General features: G+C 46.0%; 1 protein-coding gene across 4 annotated transcripts; it reads left to right on the top strand.

Moving 5' to 3' along the window:
- Positions 1 to 6,453: 6,453 nt before the first annotated feature.
- On the top strand, positions 6,454 to 25,899 carry LOC126516785 (uncharacterized). 4 transcript variants are annotated; one of them, XM_055064089.2, is made up of 6 exons: positions 6,454 to 6,635; positions 13,537 to 13,947; positions 17,196 to 17,327; positions 20,998 to 21,097; positions 22,005 to 22,078; positions 25,520 to 25,899. In XM_055064089.2, the coding sequence occupies exons 1-6, from the start codon at positions 6,598 to 6,600 to the stop codon at positions 25,620 to 25,622; spliced, it is 858 nt and encodes a 285-aa protein (XP_054920064.1). In that variant the 5' UTR covers positions 6,454 to 6,597; the 3' UTR covers positions 25,623 to 25,899. The 4 variants fall into 4 exon arrangements, with proteins under 4 accessions (XP_054920064.1, XP_054920063.2, XP_050022845.1 ...); XM_055064088.2 differs by lacking the exon at positions 6,454 to 6,635 and adding an exon at positions 10,079 to 10,219; XM_050166888.3 differs by lacking the exon at positions 6,454 to 6,635 and adding an exon at positions 10,229 to 10,456.
- The last annotated feature ends 585 nt before the right edge of the window (positions 25,900 to 26,484 follow it).

The following is a 26,484-nucleotide window of genomic DNA, read 5'->3' as shown; positions in this document are numbered from 1 at the left end:
ATAACACACCTCCATAGAATCCTGCGGCCCGTCCGCAGGAGCCGAGGAGGAATAGCGTGCCGTGCGCAGCCGGCGGGCGAGGAGAATAGAGGAAAGCGCCGTGAGGAGGAGAGTGTCGCTACTTTCAAATTATCAAGGGGCTTTACGCAACCCGCGACCGCAGCGCCCTCTCAGCGCCTAGGAAGAAATCACGCCCGCCTGGGAAGGCGCAGTTCCGGAACTAAAAAAGTATCTATAAACGTTGGTTTGGTGCTAGGTTAGAGCCGCCGCTTCGATGGGTGCCGCCATGTTTGTTGACGCAAAGCTTTTGGGACCGCTATTTGGGCTCCCGCTAAATCGGTGAAATAGCGTTCCCAACGCAAAACCCAAACGCAGTTTGCGTCTCGCGCATGCGCAGTGGCTTCGACGCTATTTCTTTGGGGCCCCAAAACGTTTGGGGCCCCTATTCTAAAACTCTCTTCTTTAGCGTCGGCACTTGGTTGAATAGAGATACCCCTGTCAAGCGGGCAAGTTAAGTGCACTTACGGGAAGTGCACTTCGGGACCTTGAGTCACACTTTAGGCAACGCGCTTCTTAACGGGAAAACAGAGTGCACTCGCAGTAAAAAAAAAAAAGATGGCGACAGACTAATAGCGCGTTTTTAAAGATGTAAATTAACAAGAGAAAGCTGCTAAAAAGCGGTTGTTTTAAGTAGAATTATTTATAAAGGCAAACTTCATCTATTTGTCTCAACAAAAAGCGAAGATGTCTTTATTATAAGTGTGTTGCAAGTCAATGCTGGCCAAGACGAATGCCTAGCCAATCCAAAACAACATGGCGGCGTGCGGCGAGGCGGCAGTTGATCCTGCTCATGATCCTGCTAGAACAGAATATGAGCGATTATATATGAGCAAAGACGGCGAGTTCGATATTTAGCTACAGTGCAAAATGCCACGCACACAGCTCAAAGCACGACCGGCGTGGTCAGCACGCTTTCCCACCAAAATAAACACGAACTGAATGAACATGGCGGCGCCGCAGTGCCGCATCATTCTGGCGCCGTTAGCTGCGTACATGATAAATTCGTTTCTTTACTGTGCTGTTTCGCTTCTCGCTAAACACAAATTATATTGTTAAAAGCTGCTCAATAACTGAAATGAACTTTTGTGTCCTTTTTCTATGCATTACATTTTGCGTCGTTGAAAGCGTTGGTGGTGAGGCTAGGCACTCCTTCAAACCGTTGGCGGCGAGGCTACGCACTCGGCCAGCAAAGTGCGTTCCGTGAACGTACTCCGACTTGAGTGCACTCATCTGAGAGTACACTCCGCTGCGACGTTAAGATTTGGGAAAGTGCACTTAAAAACCGAGTGCACTCGCCGTAAGTGCACTTAACTTGCCCGCTTGACAGGGGTAGAATAGGGGCCCCAAACGTTTTGGGGCCCCAAAGAAATAGCGTCGAAGCTACTGCGCATGCGCAAGACGCAAACTGCCTTTGGGTTTTGCGTTGGGAACGCTATTTCACCGATTTAGCGGGAGCCCAAATAGCGGCCCCAAAAGTTCTGCGTCGGCAAACATGGCGGCACCCATTGAAGCGACGGCTCTAACCTAGCAGCAAACTGGGTTCGATTCGCGGTAACGTGTGAAGTTCGCAAGCTAGGAGAAGTGACTGCGGTTATCGCTTTCTCTCAACTAGCGTGTGTTATGAAGATTGACTCATTAGACGCCGCTGATTTTGAATTCGATTGGGGATTTTATGGCTCGTAGGCCTAACACGGCTAAGCTTGGCCGGTGAAGGCTAGTAAAGTTGGTTTGCTCAAAACTAAGCGCAACTAATTGTTTGCTGCTTACAGAATAACCTCTAAATTGTAATTATATGCGAATACACGAAAGTCAAAATTATTATTCCATCATAAAATGGTATATTTTATTTAATTATTTCTGATAGCTTTTATTTGACGCCGTGGTGGCGCTGTCAGCGCAAGACGCTATCCGCAAACGTAAAACCCTATTCTAAAGCTCTTCACTCCTACGTGCCCCAACGCTAACACCCGCAAAGCTATTTGGGGCCCCGAACTATTGGGGCTCCTATTCTAAAACTCTCTATTGTCTCTTTCGTTTGAGTCGTCATTGCATCTGCGTGAGAGTGCTATGAACTTGTTGCAACATCAGGCAAAGCATAGAATGTTTATTCGGAAGTGGAAGTCTCACCAGTTCAATCTGCGTTTTCTACGCTGGTGGCCGGGTTACATGACGCCGCTGATGGGAGTTCCAAGCACCAAAGCAGAGGTTAGGGTGCCGTGTTTTATATGGTTGCATTAGGGTAGATTACAATCCACCTTAACCGACCTCAATCCTTCAGCCATCTTAATCGACCCCAGTTTACCTTAATCCACCTTATTCAACCCTAATCCTCATTAATCGACCTTTATGTATCTTCATCCACCCTAATCGACCTTAATCAAATCACTAAACAATCATTAACTTTGCTAATCATTAATAATCTCTGGTACATGGCTGGACATGCCTTGCTTCGCTCCTGGCCTTCCTTGGGTCGCGTGATATTCTCTCTACCTCACAACGCAACCTTGAAAAAAATTGGACTAAGAGTGGAACGCGATAGTATTCAAAGATCCCTGATCGCTTCTCACGTTTCCCGGCAACTGCAGCTTATGTAACCGTAATGTTTACCGGGAGGCGCTGGCGGCGAACGCTATACACAAAGGTGAGCTTTCTGGCAACAACGCGGTCTCTTGCGTGGGCGGCAATGCGGCAGAGGCGAACGCCAGGAACTGGAATCGCTGCTCCGTGACCGGTTTTGCGTGCGCCGGCGGGCGCAAATCTCGGACGTCGTGGCCGGTCTATGCATGGTAGAAACGCTGGAAAAGGGGCTTGTGTTTCAGTTTCCGCGTAACAGAATTGTTTTCTCGTATATTAAAATCACAATCCGACACTATCATGTTTGTAGGTTGTGTGTAAGTCGTACTTTACGATTTCTCTGACGTATTTTACTTCGAGATATTCAAATAGTTCAATAACTTTGCGCTACACGGAGGGCCTGCGTGATTGGGTATGCGTGGTTCGGGATGATTTTTGCCGAGTCGACGCTGGACGCGGTAAGCCGACGCTGGATTTTCTGTGACTCGGGGCCCTTACGCTATCGTGTTAACATGGAGATTTAAGGCTTTCGCCGTAATAATATTGTCACGCTGCACGGCGGAGTCGAAAAAAGAGGAAGTAGAAGGGCGCACGAAGAGCTTTCCGCAGCCCGGCTACAGAGTGGATTGTGCCAGTTCACTGAGGAACAACCAAATGGCTACAGTGACCGACACATTTACGTCGAGGAACTGCTATATGCGTCTGTGTGGACATGATTATCGGCGCTCAACGCCTTCCCACCCGTACACAGATGGCCTCGCTGAGCGCACGAATGATACCCCGACCAACATGCATACCACGCCATATGTCCACAGGTAACAAAAATTGGAATTCTATTTACCATTTGTTACGTACGCACACGACCAAGCAAGAAGTCACAGGCTATGCGCCTTTCTTTACGCTTCCCATCCCCAAAGCTTTATCGATACCCTCCCCTGATCGCCAAAGACTCTATAGTACAGACTTTATGTCGTGCCGAGGAAGCGTGTCAACTGACCAGCCTCGGCATTCTTTCCTAACAAGTTTGTGCCCAGGTTCGTTATGACGCTCGATATATGCGCGTCACATTTGCTCCTAGCACTTTGGCCTTGGACACCAGCTCGAAAAAAAGGGCCTTACACGCATTCTTTTATTGCGATAGCAATTATATGGATACTTCTGGCGCATTTCTGCCGTCGGCGTCGCCGTGAGTTTCCGTATAAAGTCCAAGGGTGATAAAATCGTCTCAGCGCGCCGTATGCTGTATCTGCGAGGGTGAGCCGGCGATCGCGGATCTATTTCGCGCACGTAACGGCGGAAAGCGGAGAGGAAGCGCGCCGCCTTCCGTCGTGCGCAAGGCTTCGGGGGGAGGGCAGGGAAGGGGGCGCGTTCTACACCGGGCGGCTGGGGCGGCTCTCTCCCCCCTCTTTTCACTCCCGTTGCCCCCTGTGCAGCGCGGTTTAGGTGTCCTCTCCTGAGAGACAGTTACTGCGCTGCACTTATCCAATCTTTTCACTTCCCTCTTCCATTAAGAGGAAGCTTTAGCTTGGGCCCAACTCCGACGCGGCCTATTCAAATGCATGTAAAACGCTTTTCTGAGATAACCCCTGGACCGATTTGAATGAAATTTGTTGCATTTAAGAGAGAAAGCTAAATTGTAGTGACTGTTGGCGCCGGAATTTCAATTTAGGGCCTGAATTTTATTAAAGGGATTTTCAAAAATTCGGAAGTTTGAAAAAAATAGACGCACGAACATCCATTAGATCATTCAAAGCGGACAAAATATATATGTCAATTTATATCTTACGTGAATTTGTTACGTTATGTACAAGCGTTCTGCAAAAGCTGTATTTCCATAGTACTAAATTTTTTTTAGAGTAATGTGTAACGTATCAGTTTTGTCCGCTTTAGATGTACTATGAGATACAATTCACAGAATTGTGATATAATTTTTCCTTGCTGAGTTGGAGAGTTGTAAACTTCGTAGTTTTGTTTTCTGATTTATTTTGCCAGTTTTTAATAAAACATTGACGAATTCAATCAAAAATCCGAAACCAACAGTCGCTAGATTTTAAGTTTTTCTTTTAAATGCAACAAACTTCGTCAAATTTGGTGCAGTGGTTGCCGAGAAAAACGAATTATCCTTTTACAAGTATTAAGATAGGAGCACCAGAGCTAAAGCTTCCTCTTAAGAATGTCCTCCAGGGCGGCCACGCGCGCCCGGCCGGGCCGCTGTATCTTGCAAGCCATCTGCGACGGGCACAGAGTGCGCGCTGCGATGTGTTTTCGCGGCGTAGTTCGCGTTGACGCGAGCGGCTGCACGAAGGTCAATTCGCTCGCCGCTACTGCCGCGTTTCCTCATTGCAGCGCTTTGACAGCGAGTTTCCGCGGTCATCGAGTGAGAGGTGTTCATGTTGGCTTGCGCGCGCGTGACACCACGCTTGCTAGTTTAGTTAGTATGTGTATGTTTGCAAGTATATACGGCCAATAAAACTACTATACATCTTTACTTCGTATTTTCTAATTTGCTATCACAATCGATGCTTCGCCTTTCTGGTAAAACCGCGATTTTTTAAAGATACACAGACCCGTGAATACGTCATACTTACGCTTGAGTGACGTGACATACGTCATCGCCAGAGCGACCTCTCACAACCGGTGGTTACGTAAAATACAAGTCGTGCACATTATCCGACAAACTGTACCACCATCGGGCTATGTAAAGGCACATCCACGATAGCGGCAAACATGTCGTAACTGCGAACCGTCCTTCAGTGCCGTAGAACGTCTGCTGCGCGAGAGGTGTCCAAAGTATAGACAGCCGTTCGGCTGGCGCACCGCCCACCACACGACCGACGGGACAATCGACGGCCGCGAAGGTGCGCGCCTCCGCCACCGGCGACGCAAACATAAGCTGCAGCTTCTGTTGCAAGCAACTTAAGTTCCGCTAGATAAAGTGATTGCGTAGGTTGTACATTTTATGAAAAGGGGGGGGGGGGATATCCACTGTCAAACGTAGGCTGCAGCTTCTGTTCCGAGAAAAATAATTTCCCCTAGTTAAAGTGATGTGCAAATCGTATATTTTGTGAAAAACAGTAGCCACTGTCAAACGTTAAACACGAACGAGAGCACCGATACTTGTCGAGCTCAGCTGCAGTGCACGGATACCGACGGCAGGCGACCGCGGCTCGGCTGTGCTCGCATCGCAGCCGACGGCGCCGCCAATGTTTGCGTATTTTCTTTTTTGTGTATAATTATCGCGAAGAGCGACAACAACGGTAAGAAAATATTGCGGCTTGTAAGCGCCGTCAGCTTCAGCTTTGAAGTGCACCGAAGAAGGCCTAGCGACGATATCGGTGCCGCCGTGTGCGAGTGATTTTAAAGGCGAAAATCGATCAGCGGCAGTGAGGCTGCCGTCGGTGCCAGAGTCTCTATGAAAGAGTGATCACTCCTCGGTCGCTGATTGGTCACTTCGCTGTACGGCTGCCGCTCAGTCGGAGAGCTTCGTTTGCTCCCGGGGTAGAGGCCGCGCTGCACGCCGACGCAGAAGATGAAGTAGAATGGAATGGCGCGTGAGGAGCTGGCCACTGCCTGGCTGACCGTCGCGTCTCTTGCGCTACGCTGACTATAATCGCATTGTAAATAAGTTCATTTCATAGGTTACAATATATCAAGAGTTTTTAGCTTTATTATTCTCATTATACTATATTACTAATACCCCGCCCTTTATCGCGTCTTTCTTATTGTTCTATCACCCGCTTCTCGGTCAATCTGCCCTTGTGGCTGTGTACCAATGCCTGAGATCATCATCAGCGACAGCTCGCGCTCGGCACGAGCTGCTCGCGGTTGCAGCTGCCCTGGCATTGAAATTTTCGCCCCCGTCGACATTCGAATCTGGCTGGTGATCGAGGTGGACGTATCGGGAGTCGTCCTCCTAGCTCGAGCTCAGCACTTTGGTCCCGTTGCTGCCCTTACCCTTTTGTCATGGACGGAAAGGAACCCCAAGAGGAACCCGGCGTGAGGTATGGTCGCCTTTTCAGCTGTTTCGTCGGCACATAGCTTATTCAAATCGGACGCTCGACATTGGTCGACGCATAGCAGCGGTAGCCCTGATGGGACTTCGTGCACTTATACGCCCTATATTGCCTTCGTCGCGAGCTCCGTTGCTGCCCGAATTATATGTCCGGACATCGCAAAATCACTTTCCAGCACGCGTTCTCTACATGAGACGTTGAGCGGCGTGACCGGGTCGTGACCGTTGCGAGCCACTCCGTACCGTCTACGATTTATGTTTTAGGTCTGTCGCTACGGGTGCTTTGTCGAGCTTCGCGCTGTCCTCTCAATAACGAGATCAGGATCACGCGTCATGCGATCATGTTTTTTCGTCGAAGCGCAGTCTTGGACGTGTCCTCGATTAAACGCTAACCAAGTTCCATTTATTGGGTGAGTCGAGCACGGGTTGCCATGTAGCGACGCGTCTGTTTTTACTCTCGTCTAATCGTAATCGCTCATTATGCGATCATATTTTGGGCACAAGCACTGTCGAGGACGTGCCCTCAATCAAGAGACGGTCGCCAACCCCCCAATGATGGTGCAAACCGCGCGTGCCAGAAATCGACCGCGTCCATATATGACTCTGATCACGTTTAAACGATGGGGCCGTTATGCTTTCGGCCTTACGTAGCAGGTGATGGTCGTTCCGACAGCCTGGAAGGGTGGCACTTATCGCAGCCGCCCGACACATTACTGTTAGCGCGCAGGCTACCATACAGAGGTCGTGGTCTTGGTGGTGTTAACGCCTTTTATTGCAGTAGCAATTATATGAACACTCCAGGCGCATTTCTGCCGTCGCAGTCGCTGTGATGGTCCGTTTAAAGTCTAAGGGTGATTACGTCGTCGCCGTGCGCCGTATGCGCGAGTAAAAGCGTGCGACGGTGAGCCGACGATGGTGGCGCCATTTCGCGCGCGCAAAGGAAGAAAACGGGGAGGAAGCGCGCCGTCTTCCGTCGCGCGCAAGGCACCGGGGGGAGGCGGCGTATGGCGCCGCGCGGGCCCTATATTGAAAGCGATCTGCGATCGGGACAGAGTGCGCGGAGTGCTGATAGCTTCGTGTGCGCTGTGTTATCGCCGCTTAGTTTGCTTTGAATCGAGAGGCAGCACGAAGGTCAATGCGCCCGCTGCCGCGCTTTCTCACTCCCAGCGTGACACCATGCTTAATTTAGTTAGTAAGCGAATGTTTGCAAGTTTATACGGCCATTAAAACTACTATCCTTATTTCGTATAGCTGTCTACTAATAAGCTATCGATGCTTCGCCTTTCGGGCCAAACTGCGACTTTTTAAAATTTAATAATTATTGTTATTATTATTTATTTCCGCTGTTGTCACCACGACGGGCTTGTCGGTGTCGTAGCGGACAATTAATGGCGTTGAGCCGCTACGTGATCTGTGGCGCAGTACGTACTTGGCGTTATTTGAAAAGCAAGGTTACATGCGTCGCGGTATTTATAATACGCGCCCAGTTTTCTCGAGAGCTTTTGCTTACCATCGCTGTACGAGCCGCGTACGCAGCTACGTTGCTTAGTGCAGTGCGTCTGGAAACATGCTGCGTACATTTCGTGGACACGTCAGGGCCTTTTGCACATTATGCTCTGTGACAGATATGCAGTGGACATAAAGCCCATGCAACAAGATCATACACATCGCGTGTACACGCGCGCATGCACGTGCTGTGCGCCTAATTCTTTCTTCTAGGCCTTAATTACACCGGGCAGAAGTGGCGTGATATACTTATGTTTTCAAAGTAAATTGCGTCAGAATAAGAAGCCACAGACTTTTGATAGCTTCGGATTGTAATGAGAAAATACGAGAAGACAATTTTTTTCATAGAAAACTTAAACAAAGCCTTCATCTTGGAAGACCACTATTCATGTGTAAACTGAAAAATGTCCATGTGCATTGCCCTTAATTGGGATGTCCGTGGTAGGATATTCAAAATTACTTACGGCGGATGTCTTGTTTGTCTTCTAAATGTGCACGGACATTGGGACACATGATTAGGATGTTCTATTTATGCGGACAGTGTTTTCACTGGGAATTGGCGCGCATCGGGCAGCAGTGCCAAACTTCCCTTTTAGTTTTACACTAAAGGCAAATATTGTCAGGCTAAATATAAGTGATATATTAGTGCACGAGGCGTCAATATTACCGAGAACAGAGCTCTAGTAATTGAGAAATTGAGGTAAATGCAGGACACTACCGGGACATTCTAGTACTAGCCCGATGACGTAGCGACTCCTCGTCATAATTCTGCCACTAGTACTCAACCAGTCATAATAAAGATAACTGCATTGCATTATGAGAATGAAGAAAATGCTATTTGTCTACTTCCATTCGATTCTTGGTAAAAAAACTTCTTGACGTTACCTTTGGCAACGACGCTGGCAGACGAAAGGTTTGTTTTCGCTCGACTCTGCGCCGCCCGCGCTTTCGCATTTAAGTAGTTTCGTTATCGCGTAGCGCTGCGCAGGTTTTGCGAACTCAAAACTGCAAGTAGCAGAGAACGAGGCCCATCGCGACGAGCGTCGAGGATTGTGTGTATGATACGGCGCGCGCTTTCCCTTTCGCACTGTATCGGCTCCGTCTTGGCTCTGTTTCTGCGTTTTGCGCAAGAAACCGTAGCGCCGGCTGTCGGCCGCCGTCGCATGCATCGTCACGACTCCCGGTTCGTAAGCGGGCGATTTGAATGGCGCTGTATGCGGACCGTTCAGACGCAATTTTCGCTTAATATAAGTCTTTGCACGAAACAAGCGCTGCGAGGTTTCTGGAATGGAATTTAACAGTCCACGTTGACTTAAAATTTGCCTTTGGTGTCAGTGCCGGTGTTTGTGTTCCACTGTCACAATGAGCGACAGCCTTTTCATTCAAGGCTGTTTTCCAGTGAGAATGCTGATGCTTATTAAAAAAAAAATGTTCGTGCAATCTGCAACCTTGGATGTGGTAATGCGCAGTTAAGGTTGTGGTCACTGCCCATATAGTTGTACTATCAGCGTCAAATGAAGCGTGAACAGCGGAGCGCGTGGTCCAAGCATAAGTGAAGATGTAGTCCAGTCATCACCATTGACAGGCACGCACATCCGGCTTGGCCGCAGCGCGCGATATTTTCGCTTCTGTTCTGTTTGTTATATTTGAAAGGGAGAAAATAAAAATGAAAGAAGAGCTAAAATATTGCAGTTTGCGGCGAGTATTCTCGCGCAGGTCGCTGAAACCTTAAGTGCTATCGGCGCTAACAGCGGCGCGTGTAGTGCAGTTTGCACCGTCATTATAGATTCGCTCATGTGGTTTGCCGCTTGTGCGCCACATTCATTCTTTCAATCGGCAAATTTGCACAGCGCGGTATGGCTGGCAGCCGCGACGGTGGCCGGCGTAGGCGTGTCGAGCGCGTTTGGCCGTTTCTTTGACTCCCAAACGAGCGCCGTGCGGGCCAAATCGGATGTGTGCGCTTGTCAATGGTGATGACTGGACGGCGCGCACTACACCTCCCACTTATGCTTGGGCCAGGCGCTCCGCTGTTAACGTTTCATTTGACGCTGATAGGGCTGATACTACGTGAGTGCGCTGTCGCGTGCAGTTAACTCAGGCTTCATTGCGAATGAAATAGCCCCTCCTTGGCATAGTTTTAAACTATGTATAGGACTATGGGGTGGGCGTGCACCTGGCATTGGCTGTGGTAAGACCTGAAAGAGTTAGCTGCTGTCATAACTTTGTCGATCGAAGCACTCGATCAAGCACTCTTTCATGTATTCAAACTGCAACAAAATTTCGGTCTGGCTGAATTGTTTACGGGTGAGTAGTTTATGCTATTGAAGCAATCTTGGCGAAGCTGCAGGTCTGGGGATTAGACAATTTTTATCCTTTAAGCAGCACCTAAGCAGACGATGCGTGCACTTTGTATTTAGCGACGTCGCAGCACGTCGCCTTCGAGGCTTTTCAGTCCACCGCGTGCAGCTGCGGGCCCGGCCCAATCTCGGAGTTCATGCCGAGGAACCGTGCGTTCTCGGTCGTGCGTAGCTTCCAGCGAACGGTAATGACGGCGTTTTTTTTTTTTTTTTTTTTTGAAGATGGCTTTCTTTGGGAGCTATACTCCCGCTTTTCCGAATCTGTTATGCAAGTTTCTAGCCTCTTTCCTTGGCCGATCCCTAGGGCTGTTTAAAAATGTGTCCCGATCCCGAAGAAATATATAGATCTGGTGCCAGGGGTATCGGTGCTTCCTGTGGCATCGGTGCCAGTGATACCACTGCGCGGTACCGGTGGTATTAGGACCGATGGTAACACCGTGCGGTCGGTGGTACCGGTGTTGGTAGCATGCAGTGGTAGTGGCGGTATTTTTTGGGGGAACATTTTCGCATTCTACAGCTAGCGTTTTGAGGTGCTGCACCTCCTGGTCGAAGACGCAGGCGTCGTAGTTTGAGATGCTGCGGGTATCTAAAATAAATTACGTGGTTCACAACCCACTGTCACCCCCAACGCGCTAAGAAAGGCATTCTTCCCGTATTCTCGAATGATAGACTCGAAGCTCTTGAGGCCTCCACTTCACCGAGTTGAGCACAGCGCAGCCCCAAGACTGAACAAGACGCTACACTTCTCAATAATTCCTCTGGAGTGTCAATGAAGAGTAGTGACCATTTCTGTCGAGAGGATGCGCTACTAGCCTTCCAACTTTTTTTCCTTCAGCTTCGGTATCAAAAAAGGTCGCGGTTCCGCCCGAAAGCCGAAGCATCGATTGCGATAGCAAATCAGTGTGCAGGTGTACGATGTAAGAATAGTAGTTTTAGCGGCGGTATAAACTTGCAAACATAGGCATACTAACTAAATTAACAAGCATGGTGTCACGCGCGCATGAGCAAACATAGCACATCTCACTCGACGACCGCGGAAACTCGGTGCAAGAACGCTGGAGTGAGGAAGCGCGACAACAGCAATGAGCGAATTGGCCTTCGTGCTGCGTCTCGCGTCAACGCGAACTAAGCCGCGGAAACACGGCGCCCGGGCGGACTCTGTCCCCGCGTCGCAGATGGCCTTCAAGATACAGCGGCTCGGGTGGATGCGCGCTGCTGCCCGGGTCGCCCGGAGTAGAATCCGCCCCTACTTTCCGCAGGAGCCTTGCGCGCGACGGAAGACGGTGCGCTGCCTTTCCATTTTACCTGCTTGCGTGCGCGAGTTGAGCCGCGATCGCCGGCTCACCCTCGCACGCTTTCACTCGCACATACAGCTAGCATACGGCACGCGGCGACGATTTTATCGCCCTTGGGCTTTATACGGAACCTCACGTCGACGACGCCCGCAGAAATGCTCCAGGAGTGTCCATATAATTGCTATTGCAATAAAAGGCGTAGCACCACCAAGATCACATGCTAACAGAGTAGTGTGTCGAGCGGCTGTGATAAGCGTCAACCTGCCCGGCTGTCGGAATGACTGCCACCTGCTAGGTAAGGCCGAAATAACGGCTTTAAACAGAAAATTTACAAGTGGCAGACGACGCCATCGTTTAAACGTGGAGCCATATATGGACGCAGTCAATTTCTGGCACGCTCGGGTTGTGCCATCAGTGGGGGGTTGGCAACAAAACGTTTTTATTGTTACGAGCTTTTCATCACGCATCCATTTGTATTTCAAATCTCAACCGAGGCTTCTCTACATGTGCAGTATCTGAAACTAGGCTTTTACGCTATCCAGCATTTCGTTGCAGTTGGTGTTCGAGTGGCACTTCGTTTTGGGCTAGTGCGTACAACTTTAGTTGTCACAACTGGGCAGTATAATCAGTCTGCACAGATATTGTGCCTCGTCAATGTTAGTGTGGTGGAAGCGAGCAAAGGAATCATGACAGAGGTCGTGATCTGTTAAGTCTGAATGTTGCTACAAACCTTTTAGGCTGCTGGTACGTGTCTTACAAACAGAAATGTAGGCTTGGCTTTACTCGTCTGCGTATTGTTCAGAAATTCTATTCGTGCCATTATTTTTGTGGCCTGAGGACAACAGCTCCAGGATGTCGATCTTCTCATGTAGAACATTGCGACAAATACCATGCATGAAAGGAAGCGTTGTCCATGTGACTAACACGAAGCTACCAAGGAAACCCATATGGGTTTTGCGATCAAAAAGAAAAACTTTGCAGTTGGAGAAAAATTTGTAATGGTTGAGGGATTGAACCCTAGACCAACTTTTACGGGGCGGTTCTAACATGCGAGTCAACTAGAAGGCTTGCAGATTTCAATGCGAGGCCGAATGAATTAGAAGCACAGGGACAGTGAACTTTAATTCTTGCCTCCTTCATTAAATTTTCCGTATATGGAGGAAACAGGCTGCATTGAGAAAAGCTTTTTTTTTCACAGCCATAAACCATAATTGCTGCAAAACTTGTGCGTTTATACATCAAACACTTTTATTATATTCGTGCTTTGTCACTTCTGCTCTCTTGGTGTGTTCAGGGAATGGTTTTGAAATAATCGATGGAGTCGGGCAAATAAACACTTGCTCATGAGAATTTGTGCTGCGGCTAAAAATTGTGTTATGTAATGCTTGCAGAAATGTCCATGCATTCAAAAGTTGCCATGTTAAGAGCCCTCTGGCAACAGAAAAGTCTTGACATGAGTGACGTGAGCACTATCAAATCAAATATTGTGGTTTGACTCGTGTCAGTATTGCAAAGAGACACACACTGAAATACCATACAAAGTGATCACCTCGTCGGTACTTCTTCCTCTATGTGTGTTTGCAGAGACTGTCCGTTTATAAATGATTCGCGTACTAGCTCAACAACAGAAGATAGATCCGAAATTCACTAAGGTGTTTTGCCACTCAAGCTTTTGTTTGTTTTATGAACATTGAGAACTGCATCACAGTTTGTTTCTTTGCTCTTCTTGCAGTGAGAAGGAACCATCGGTTCGCCCACGTCCCCCTCCATTACGCAACCCAGGCCGCTGGATGCCCATAAACCATAGGCTTGTCAACCTTAATAAAGAGCCCACTGTGGACTACGTACACCGCCCACCACATGTGATTCTGATGGCATCGATAAATGAGGCTCGATACCAGGCAGAATACCGCGCTGAAGAAGAGCGGAAGCGGAATCCTGATGCTCCACTGCCGCCCCACATCCCACCCGGCCGTCCGCACATCATCAACCGGTTTCCCCTGCGCCCGCCCATGGAGGCAGTGAAGCGCCGTCTAGAGCTGCTTCGGCAGAAACCTCTGCCGCTTCCCCCGCCCCCACCCCCGCCGAAGACTCTCCCTGTAGCACTGTTCCAGGAGTCATGGAGTGTCATCAACGACTACTGGTCAGTGTTTCCATTTCTCCCTTTGAACCTGTGCGTGTCATACATGTCATGTACTGCAATTTTGTCCTGTCAGCTGCTACTAGCTGGGACAAGTTAAGGACTTGTCCTAGTTTGTCCTAGCTGCTGAAGTGGTATCCGATAGAGTACGGTTCATAAAGTCAGTAAGGTATTGTCCTATAAGGAGACTGGTTTCAAACAGATCTGCGATAGCTAATGGGGTCTGGCAGTTTGCTGCTGAGCACAAGGTTTTGTTCAGCCTAAATTTGGAGCCTTCCACTAACTAGCTGTGTTGCATAACAAATCTGATCATCATGATTCCGGCCAAGATGCCCTTTGCTATGTTAAGTATAATTTTGGGGTGTAAAAATAAAACAAATCAACATGAGGACCGTACTGGTATTTTAGCTGATTTTTCACAATACATAGTGGATTTTCGCTTCATTAAGCAACATAAATGCACATTCCCAGTAAACCACAAATATTGTCTCGACAGTTATGGCACAATTATCCTGGACATTCTGTATTTATAAGATATTACCAATAATAGACGTACCCACAACTATAGAAAGCTCTGCCGTGTTGTGTTGCAGGTACGTTGCACAAGGAAGCTCGGGAATTAAGATTTTCAAAGATCAAGTTGCTTGAAAATTTCACGAGAAAATCTTAGTAGACCAACCGAAATGACATCTGAAATACATCTTCAAGAAAACTTTTTAAATAAAAACTTAGCCAACCAACTTAACGTAGCACATACATCTTTACAACGTCATTATATAATGTCCATAAACAGTGTACTGCCAAAGTATAATGAACCTTAATAAGACAGATTGGCTCTTTGATATTTATAAAATGTTAGAAGTAGGCCCATTAGATGTTCCATTGGTTTGTGATGACTTAGACATGTATCGTTAATCGCGGTATCTGCTATCTGCAGGCTTTCAAAGCGCTCGTTGCTGTACAGTCAAACCTCGATATGACGAACACTGATGTAACGATCGAAGTAAAAAACGAAGTCATGAGCCATTCCACTGTGAAGGTGGATGACCAGCGAAACTGTGTGGCTCACAACACATAGGTTTCTTTATATATATGCATTCACGTGGATGACGGGGCCGCCACCACGGTAGAGTGGAAGGAAAGGAAACTAGATACACAAATGCTTGGTATATGTCGACAAAGAGAGGACGGTGCGAATGTAGACATTGCCGACGTGGGTCAAAGTGTAGAATATATAACCTCCTATACGACTTTCTTCACCAAACAGCAAATATGAAATAGCTTCAGCCCAGCTTCGTTGTATGATGTATATAAACAGCGATTCCCAGCTGAAGTCATACAGGAGCAATATCGCACTTGCATTGATTCTGCAGCAAATGGCAAGGTTTGTCTTTGTCTTTGTCTTTGTCTGGGGTTAATGGTACAGGACTAAGCTTTTTATAACATATGCTTGTTAAGCAGTTTTGAAGACTGCTGCCCTCATAAGAATGCATGCAGCAGACGTGCCAGCTTGCCCTGACACTAGTACTTGAGTAAACATAATTCATTGCTGTAGTTGTTTCCTTCTAGGATGAAAACCACGCTGTTTTTGTTCGGGTGTTTTAACATTAGGGTGCATATAAACCAGGCCATCTATGAAATTTGACGAGAAATATCGGCTGTGGGATCAAGTGTAATTCTAGTGTTTGGGCAGGTGTTACAAGTTAGATCACCTCTGTGTGCTCTTTGTTTTAGAAGTCGTGTGAGACACAAGCATCATTAAAAAAAAATAACCGTTACAATAATAATTTGATGTTTAATAGTTAGACTCAAGCTGTTTTTAACCCTTGTTGTCATATGCTATGGAAAATTAGCTTTTCTGCAATGTTGATGCCCGCACATACTGAATGTGCTAAAGACTGCTAGCCAACTCTCGAAGCTGCCTTGGTCCCATAAATGCCACAGACAGTGCTGACTTTATGAAACAGATTTGTTAGGCAAAGACTTGCAAGCTGTTGTATGTCCTTATAACATATTTCTTCTGTTCTTTGGCTGATTCATCATTCTCTTCAAGAACTCTTTGGCTGCTACAGTGCTTTTACCATGTGTTTTTCCTCCCCCCCCCTTGCATAACTGCCCTTTGTGGTGATTATGCGGACTTCGAACATGTCCTGTGGGGCTGCGCCTCTGCCGGTCCCCCTTTCACCCAAGAGGAAATGATGAAGCTAATTAGGGCCCAGGATCAGACCTCTCAAATCCTGGCAGTCCAGAGGGCTCGCGAGAGGGCCGTCAGGTTTCACCTGATGGTCCCCGAGTGGGCCTAGCCAGGTGACGTTGAGTTTGCTTACGTCTATAGTGGAAAAAATAAAGTTGTTTCACTCACTCACTCACTCCCCCCCACGCACACACCCACAGCCTTGCCTCCGAGTTGTGTCGGAGACAAAACTTTCATTTGCTATGCACAAATGAAACAGAAACACTGTTTCATTTGCTATGCACAAATGAAACAGAAACACTGTCACTACAGGGAGCACAGAAACTCCTTGCTTGTAACCTGAAAAATCTTCTGGGGATGATTTGCGATCACTTTCAATGAATATCTTCCCAATGAGGTTTTGAGAAGGGTGATATACTGAGAGCAACGCTTGCCCTCCCCATTCCCCCTCAACTCATCGGTTGCTTTTGCCTGGGTAACGCTGTTCCCACCACTCCTTTGTTTGGCTGGCTTCTGGAAAAGGCGCCCGAGGGTAACAGAGTAGTCATGACAGTATGGGTGTGATGCACAAGTGTCTGCCCATTTCCTAGAGGATCTGGAAGGGCAGACCATATATGCATGTAAGAGCTTTTGCCTGTGAGTAATTCGTGGTAATGAAAAATCGCCCAGTGGCTGACATCTATGGAACATTGTAGGTTGTCATCACTGACATAACATATGTCAGAAAAGAGCAATAGACCGAAGTTGCAGGAGAGAGCAATCAATTCTGTTCTGCGAGATCGTAAGCTCCCTTCTGCGTGTCGCGGATCTATATTTGGCTCGTATGTTCAGGACAGCATTTCCTACAGACAATTTTCTTAACTTCATTCAGAAAGTGTTTTGAATGTTACCGTATCATTCCAGTTAAAGATTCGCCTCTTGGTTTGCGAAAGCCAGGATGTTCAGTATTCTTTTTATGTGCATGCCCCCTTAGTGCACAATAATTATTTTGAGGGGAATATAGCAATATGTGCAAGTTCATGCCTGTGAGCTGAAACGTAAATTGTTATTTTTGCAGTGGATTTTTGTGCTTCAAGGTGGGGAAGACCCACGAGTTCCCCTACATCGTGCGATCTGCTTACCGTGTCAACCGTGCAACCGTGCGCAAGGTTTACGGACTTGTTGTGCGTGTCATGGACTACATGAATGCGTAAGTGCTATAATACTACTATGTAATCTATTGCTGTCCATACCAGCCCTGTAAAACAAAATTTTGGGTGGCAGAGAACACATTGGACAGAAGCTTGACCTACAGTGCTGTGCAAGCAAAAGTAAAGATACATGAATTAAGCATGGTGTCAAGCAAATGGGCACAGAGTAGCGCTTCAAATAGGAGCGTTAAAAATTAAATTATGGGGTTTATTGTGCCAAAACCACTTTCTGATTATGAGGCACGCTGTAGTGAAGGAGTCCGGAAATTTCGACCACTTGGGGTTCTTTAACGTGCACCTAAATCTAAGTACATGGGTGTTTTCGTATTTCGCCCCCATTGAAATGCAGCCGCGCCCATGGCCGGGATTCGATCCCGCAACCTCGTGCTCAGCAGCCCAACCCCATAGCTACTGAGCAACCACGGCAGGTAAATAGGAGTGTTGCATGGCTACACTGATTTTATGGGCAACTGATAGTTGACCTGTAAAGCTTGCTGTCTTTAGTAGCTATATCAGCACAGAAATTCACAAAGGACAAAAAAGAAATGGCTGCTAGAAGGTAGACAGAGTGCGCTTGTTGTCCTCATTCATGAGGGAAAAGAACATGCTGAAGTTCGCATAAATATATATGTATTTTTATTAATGCCATTTTAAGCGTATAAAGTTATTGCAATTTCTGGCCTTTATGGCAGTGCCAGTAAAGCATTTCAAGTACTTCAAGAATTTCTTTGTTTTATTCACTACTTACTGTTGTGAGGATTGACTCTATTAGTACAGGTACGCTCTTTATAAATACCATATTTTTTCACATATAACCCCACACCCTCAATTACAGCAGCCCGGAAAGAAAAAAAAAATTATCTGCACGTATAACTCGCAGAAACTACTGCATACAACAGCACTCTAATCTTTGCAAAATGTACCCGCCGTGGTTGCTCAGTGGCTATGGTGTTGGGCTGCTGAGCACGAGGTCGCGGGATCGAATACCAGCCACGCCGGCCGCATTTCGATGGGGGCGAAATGTGAAAACACCTGTTTACTTAGATTTAGGTGCACGTTAAAGAACCCCAGGTGGTCCAAATTTCCGGAGTCCCCCACTACGGCGTGCCTCATAATCAGAAAGTGGCTTTGGCACGTAAAGCCCCATAATTTTTTTTTAAATCTTTGCAAAATGAAGTCTCCATTCACGGATGCACAACTCGTCCATGTCGTCAGCCAGCGGGCTTTCACTTAACGTTTTTCACATAATGGCCAAAGCTTGTGTGTAACTAGTCTGTTTTTTGTTTTGCTATACAGCTGAAGCAGCTCGCTATAACAGTCGCATATCTGACAAATGCTGATCAAATAATTGTATGTATTCAATATTCGCTATAAGCATACACAAGGCTTGTGCAAAATAAACTATACCTCCAAAGTGCCAAAGGGGGCTCCTGTAGATTTTGGTGGCCCATTGGCAGTCTGCTATGCCGATATGTAGCACAGGAAGAATAAATTGTGTACACATGTTTGCACTGCCACTAATACGCAACCATGCGATCAATGTGATTACGTGAGATGACCACAATGGCCTGCCGGTTGTCATCCAGCCAAGCAATATTGCTGACGTGCTCACGCACGTCTAGCATGTGTCATTTCAGACTGCTCCTGCTGACTACAGTTGCCTATTAATTTTCTGGACATGGCTTTCCTACTACTGTTGTCAGTCTACCCATGTATGCTACCTCACACTAGATTACTGATGATGCTGATAAGAACATATTGATGGCAAGCTTCCAGCGACGGCTAGTTGATCAGCCACTCTGCCGGCCATCTGAAAATCTTCGTCAGCCATAGTACTGCAACTAGCGGCTCTTCGTCGGGAGCTGGTGACAAAAAGCTGCAGTTGAGCGCTGAGTCAACGTGGTGACAACTTTATTTACAACCACATGTTTGCAGCATCATGCACATATATGTCGATCGGTGTCCAAAATTTTGGTTCCTGCTATACATTGGTTCTAGGGAAATGCGGAGGTGCCAAGTCCACATAAGTGCAATATTTTGAAAAATTCTGATGACACTGTATTTGACTTTTTAGCTCCCAGAATATCAGTTATAGGCTACATGCAGACAAATAAAAAATCGCAGTTCAACCCGAAGGGCGAAGCACTGACTGCGATAGCAAGGTTTAGCGTAGCGCTTGAACTTCTCGGATGGTGTTCTAAATAAACTCGGGTCGAACTAACATGGACGCGCCACTATGCTGCCTTTAAAGAGCCACACCAGTGAAATTACAGGTCTTCTAGGTTTGAGCACTGATATTGTTTAGCACTTTTAATATTTAATAGCCTGAGAAGATTTAAGATACAAGGCATGTGCTGCGAGTGTTACATTTCATGACATTTGTTTGTGGGCTGCAATTCTCAAAATTCTGAGGAATAATTTAATCAAGAACGTAAGACCTGGTATGAGCAGCTTTAGCAATTGAATAGTGTAGAAATATCTCGCACATATATAGCATGTATGAGCATATAGCACACATATACCTAAATACATGCGGAGTCCCACGGCGACGCCAATGACAGCGGCGCAAATTTGCTTGGAGTGTTCATATAATTGCTGTCGAAAGACAATTTGCTTCACTATAACTGGTACAGTGCCCGACCCCACATCTTTGGTTTCGTTATAGTGGGAGAATAACCCACTGAAATAAAGCAGAGACTGGTCTAGCTAGTTTATATACAAGACTGTATAAGAATGTTTCCTACAAAAGGAGTTGCTCCGAATCAACTAAATTGTATCACCACTGGATCTCTGTCACCATGCCAACATAGATGTAGTGCAGGGGCCATTACTCTATGCCAGGGTACTGCGAAAAATGTTTAAAGTGTACAAACCAGCAAGCAATTGCACCTGCAGACAGTGGCCGTACTTTGTGGTGTCAAGGGTGAACTCGCATGCAACATGTCACATGAAACACCCTGAAACAAGGAGCATAAATAGAGCACTTTCATCTCCTACTTGTCTCTGGGTGTTTCGCACAACGTGAATGTATGCAGTCTGTTTACTAGTGATGCACCGCAACATATGACAGTAGGTGTTCCACTTGCAGCTTTATCTGGCTGCTTTATCCAGATCAGGGAGGTATATTCTTAGAAAAAAATGCCGTTCTCTCCGAATGTTCCAAATGCTGCAGAAGGGCAGAATAAATACATTATCATCGAGACCTCAGAAAAAGCACGGACCCAGTCCTGGCCGCAGGCCAATATAGAGTTCCAAACTTTCTAAGGAAATGTATAAATTTTGCAATCCTTGTTCACGTGCTATAGACATTACATTTTGGTTTTAATGATTTGTATTACAGCTGATAATTGGCAGATGGTTTTTGCATGTTTACCTTTGAATGTTAGTTGTTCTGTGGTGCACATTGCGCAGTGCAGTTTCCATAAAACTACCAGCATTAACTGTATACCAGAAAGCATATTTATGTTCAAAATGTCTTGTTGAGTTGTCACGTGGAAATTTGCATTGCACACAAGAAAATGAAGCAAATGATTCCTGCCTGTCTCTAGAAGTTACACTTTTAGAATGCCTTCTATACTTTGAAGAGATTTTCCCACAGGTGCAAGTCGCACAAAGCTAGATGCTGTGCCGTGCAAGTGCTTTACTGTTGCCCATTAATTCCCTCTGCAGCCTGGTGATTGAGCTCGACAAAGATGAACCCAACGTGTCCGGCCTGGGTGAAGCTTTGATTGAGGCTCTCATTGATCTCCTGAACACTCTTCGTCATGAGGTATGAAGCTTATGTCCACTCTTTTTTAGCTTGTGGCTCTGCCTCGCTGTATAGTGCAAAGGTGCATGTGGTGTGTGATGTCCACACACACGTCTGTGTTTTGCGCTTTTAATAAGCTTTTGTCAGGTAGGCTTGTCTTGCGTACCCACATGGTGCCATTCAGGCTTCTGTACATGAGAAATTATTCTGTTTGAATATGTGCACCAATTTCTGGCAGCATTGTGGGAAGCCAGGTCACTGTAATGTATGTTATAAAGATTCTTTTTCACTCGGTTCCCTTCCCTTAATTGTTCACCGCTCATGACCAGCTGATGTTGGCGATAGCGTAGATGGAGCATCACTCTGACACCTGAGGAGGTATTCTGTAGGAGTCCACCTAGCAGACATGTCCATTTCGTTAGCTGCTGAAGTGCTGATTGGATCGCTGCTGCGGATGCACCCATCCCAGCCCAGCCAATAAAAACAGACGAAATGGACATGTCCACTAGGTGGACTCTTACGGAATACCTCCTCTGATGAAGCAGTAACAGAAAAAAAGAGTACCACTTCAATGCATTGTCTCAGTTCTGCAAAATATACATTAAATGTGGTCACTGTGGAGCTGCAAATGCATAGGTATACTTCAATTAATTTGCTTTCTTTTAGGTGGCTGCAAAAACAATTCAACACAACTGTAGCATGAGCACTGCCACATAGACTTCCATCGTAATGCACAAAACAAAATGTTCCTTCTGTTTGTTTTCTGCCCGATTGGGTTGTTGTACAAACCACATGAACAAGAAATAAAGTTGTGCCCATTTTAACGAATGTAACAACATTGAAGCAAAGCTTTTCCATCTGCCAAGCTTGGAGGGATAAATTCAAATAGACAGCATGGGATCCTGCCATCTTCTTTTCTTGTTTTCAGGGCATGCCAGCAGATAAAATCTGGCGAGTTGATGCGGCTGAAATGCAGCAGTACATCACGGGACCTGAAAACAAGTGAGTTTCGTGGCATCTATTGCCTCCTCTGCTTGCTGCGTATAAATATTGTATCTAAGTTGGTATACTCATTGCATTAAAATTTCGCCTGAGTGCAACACTCTCTTGGGGGACAAAATACATTTGCCATCAGTTTGTATTAATCCCACAAAGCCTAATCATAATTCCACATCATAGATAATTATGACAATTTGCTAACTTTATTTCTGGCCAAAAACATACTGGAGCAAATATTATTTTAATATTTAGGTAGGAATTAGCTGAAGTATCAACAGCTGAAATTTGCTGCAATGTATCAGAAATGGCATTGTGAGCTTTGCGCCGAGTTTCTTGCACGCAAGTTAAAATTTCGAGGTCTTAAACTTGGCGTACCAAAGATGATACATCTGAGTTTGTGGTGTTAAGGCCGGTCAATAAATAAGGAGTTTAACCTGATTAATCCAATTATTCTCACTTCTCTTGTTACCTAAACCAGTTGATTGCAATTAAAGCATTAGCTTATTAAAGTTAGTCGATCATTTGCCAAGGGCTAGCTTGTATAAGTGGACTTGCCGTTTGAGCAATTAGCAGTGAACAAGATAACGGATCAGTGCTTGGTTCTAGAATGAGTGCACGACCAGAGAGAGCTGATGATTGTAAATTCGTTTCGTGTTAAAGATGATCACATTGAGACAGACCCAATTAAATTTGACTACCATACATACATGTGTTCACGGAATATGCGCCAGTGTTTTATTAGTGTAAACTCCCCTTTGTGAAGGATATGAATAGGAGGGTGGTCTGCGGCCACAGTGGTCCTACAAAAATACTAGAGCGAACTCTGTTGCTAGTGTCTGCGGGAAGCTGCATGCAGGTATGACAGTACAGCCAGCGTGGTAATGATGAGTTGTATGCATGGATTTGCTGATCATTTGACTGTCTGGCTCTAAATAGCTTTTCGACTTTGCAAATTGGTCATTTTCAATGAAACATGGCATGATATAAATGTAACAGTTCGTGAAATTTACACGTGTTTAGAAAAATAAAGCGTAATAAAGGTAACAGGATCTCTGCAGCCATAAGCTTGAAGATACTGGTACAAATGTATGAACTACCAGTAATTCCTGTGGTAGCTCAGTGATTGCACTGCCAGTGTTCCCTGTTGTAATTTTTGTTGGAAACTATGTGGTCTATCGCCATGAGGATGGTGCAATAGCTTCTGTATGAACTGTGTTTCACGCTTCTCTAGTATGAAGTACGGAAAGCAGTAAAATGCAAGGTTCTTCTGCTCAGCTCTCGTGCTGAGACATCAGCACTCTGGTCCACTGATTGGCTGCTGGTTTTGCCTTGGTTTGCCGCAGAGTCCAAGGGTCCAAAAACAATTACGGCACTGCTGAAACTTTATCTAAAAAGTTGTATTTAGACGATCTTTTTTACTGCAAAGGCATATATGCAACAGACTGAGGTTGCAATTGGTCACTGTCACTAGGCTCGAGCCATTCTCCGCGACGCCTCTGTGGCGACCTCCCGCATGCCTCTCCTTGGATTGTCCATCAAGTCGTATGCGATGGACAGGTTAGAAGGTAGCCACAATAGGCCAATCTAGACCAGAAAGCCAACTCTACATTAAGCGAGAATGCCCCCCTGCCTCGGAGTGCAATCTTGGTCGTTTCGAATCTGCCCTCACGGGGCACATAAAGGGCTCAGAATGCCACGTAAGGGCGCAGAGGGCATTTCCAAGGTGAGCCACATTGCCCTTTGTAATTTCTCCATTTTTCTGCCTGTTGATCGGGGCTCAGTGGCACACAGCAAGCCTTGCAGGAAGCCATCCAAAAGAGGGCATGGATGATTTTTTCAATAGGACTGCACTCCTCACTTCATGATTCTTACCCCTTTGGCTCACACATGCATTTTGCATGGCAGTACATATATTCTGATGGTATAGAGACGAGCCATCCATGCTATAATGCACTATATCTGCTGGAGCTTTGCTGCTACTTTAAACCTGGCACTGTCATAGCTTTCGCCACTATGGTCACTGATAGCCTCCGGCAGTGTAGTTACTTTCTAGCTTTGTCGGGGTTGTGCAGTGATTCATTTGGTCTAGTTTTCTGTTTCATCACGTGGGCAGTTTTGTGCAGGAGGGATGCATCAAATCCAGCAACACACAGACAGAAAAGATTTACACCTAGTGGCATATTGTACGGACACCAAATACCCATGCCCATTTTTTTTTTAACCAAATTATTTTGCTACGAAGCGAAAGTGACTTTTAGCAAATACAATGTGCACACAATGCTGGCAGGTGTAAAATTATCCTCTTATTTCCTTTTATTTTGCACTGACCATATAATATCCCATTATGTCAGTTTCCTTTAAAGAAGCATGCAGTGCCATCATTTCCTCGTGTCAGCAGCACTTAAATATAAGGATCAGAAAGACGGTTTGCTTCAAGACTTTAATGTTCCCATGTATCAGGGGTAAGAGGGCACTAAAGGTTCATGCAGTAGGAACTTTCAATTTATCAAGCACTATTTCAAGCAAGTTCTCAATAAACACGTGCAAGCTATATCCATGGCAGAAACAATATGACAACGATTGACACAAACAATGTGCATAGAGGAAAAGGTTTTCTACTTTGGGGAATAAAAAACAAGCAACTGCATTGTTTATGGAAACTGGTTTAAACTGTGTATGCTGTAAAAGGCAAGGATTTATTCGCAAACTGTGGTGGCATTCTTGCAGCAAAAGGCAGGCCTGCTAATTCCATGCACAATGTATAGGCACCATTGAAATTTTGCATATACATTTAATGCCAGCGTTTTGCATCTTGTGGCAAAAATGTAATATGGTGAACAAAATAGAAGCCATAACTTCACTACTATACGAGATGACCGAGTTGATGTGCCTGAAAAGCCCTATAAATAGTGTCTGAGATTTGTTAGCAGTATTTTATAGGCTTCATTGTGAAACTTGTTCATGAAGCTTCTGCCTTTTGACAATCTCTGACATCATAAATCAGTTGTGAATTCAGAAAGCAGAGGCAGTGCTTGCAGTCCCAATAAATCAGCATTTGCTTTAGAATGCCATGGCGAAAAACAAAAAAGAAATGGCCAGAGACTGCAGGAGCAATTAAAAAAAATTTGAACCTTGTACTGACAGCTAGTTTGCCTCTTAAAAGACATTTGTTGCTGAAATGTCCATCACAAAAGGTGGGCTTGTTGAGTTTATTGTATCAATTTGCTCAGAGCCCACGCAATCTGTTGTAATATTTGGTGAAGCTGTACTGTCTTTGCTAATGAGCAGCGCAAGGTTGCAGTGTAATGCATTGATCACTGCAAATGCACTGGGTGGGAGTGTGCAGCACCCCCTTCTAAAATGCATTCTGTGCAGTGTCTGTAAAAGTGTTTGTATTCAACTTTGGTCGTGATGATGGCTAATGCTCGATTTTTGTCCACGCAGGGACCTGTTGACTACAGGCCAACGACAGATTGTGATCATTCACAACAGCCTTGCTAAGTGTGCGCTGCACATCATGTCTCCCCTCTTTAAGCCCAGCGGCTAACCACATAAGGCTACATGGGGCGTGTGCTGCTGCTGTTTTGGCTAGCAACCTGCCATGGGCCAGGGTCCTGCTTGTTAAGCCACCAGTTCCTTCGTCAGCTAGCAGCTGAAGTGCCTTCACTACCTTTTTTTTTGTGTGTGTGTGTTTGCAGTACACCAAGAGCATCACCTGTGGAAGTCGATCCGGTGAATTTGCAAAAGGAGATGCAAAAGTTTTGCTCCAAAGTGTGCTTTTTCTGTATTTGTCCGTGTGCCAAATAAAAACTATTTCCTTCCAATTGCATATTTACTCATAAGAGCAGTGGTGCCCATGCCGGCAGCATCTGCTTTCTACATCATTATACTACATAAATGGTGATGGTATATAAGGGGGTCAAATTGTGTACTGTGCCATGCACAGCCCTACACTGTGACATGCCATTGCCCCCCTGTGTTGGCCGTCGCCTAAGTAGGGGCGAGGTGAGGGGGTATTTTTGAAGTGTCTACATTGTGGACATGTCCATTTCTTCTCCTGCCAAAGTGCTGGTTGGCTGCGCTGGGGCATGTGTTGGAAGAACACGGGCGTTTCTTTCTGGTGTTTCTTTCACAGGATATATTCAACATATTAGCATGCCATGCTTCACAGTGAACTTGACTATAGCTAGGTCATGCTGCTTTATCTCTTGGCTTTCTCGTAACAGCTAGAACTGCTCGAGGAGGCGCATTTTCGATGATCTTTAGCATAATAGACCAACAATGTTTCTCTGCCATAATTCTCAATGAGGGTCAGTTCATGTGGAGCCAATGCCAACTAATTGCTACATATTAGCATTTAGCGCTTTGCTGCCTTTGGGGGCTGCAATTCGTGGTTCTGATTCTATTTG

This window comes from Dermacentor andersoni, chromosome 1 (genome assembly GCF_023375885.2).
Source record: "Dermacentor andersoni chromosome 1, qqDerAnde1_hic_scaffold, whole genome shotgun sequence".
Lineage (NCBI taxonomy): Eukaryota > Metazoa > Arthropoda > Arachnida > Ixodida > Ixodidae > Dermacentor > Dermacentor andersoni.
This window is presented reverse-complemented; position numbering and strand designations above follow the sequence as displayed.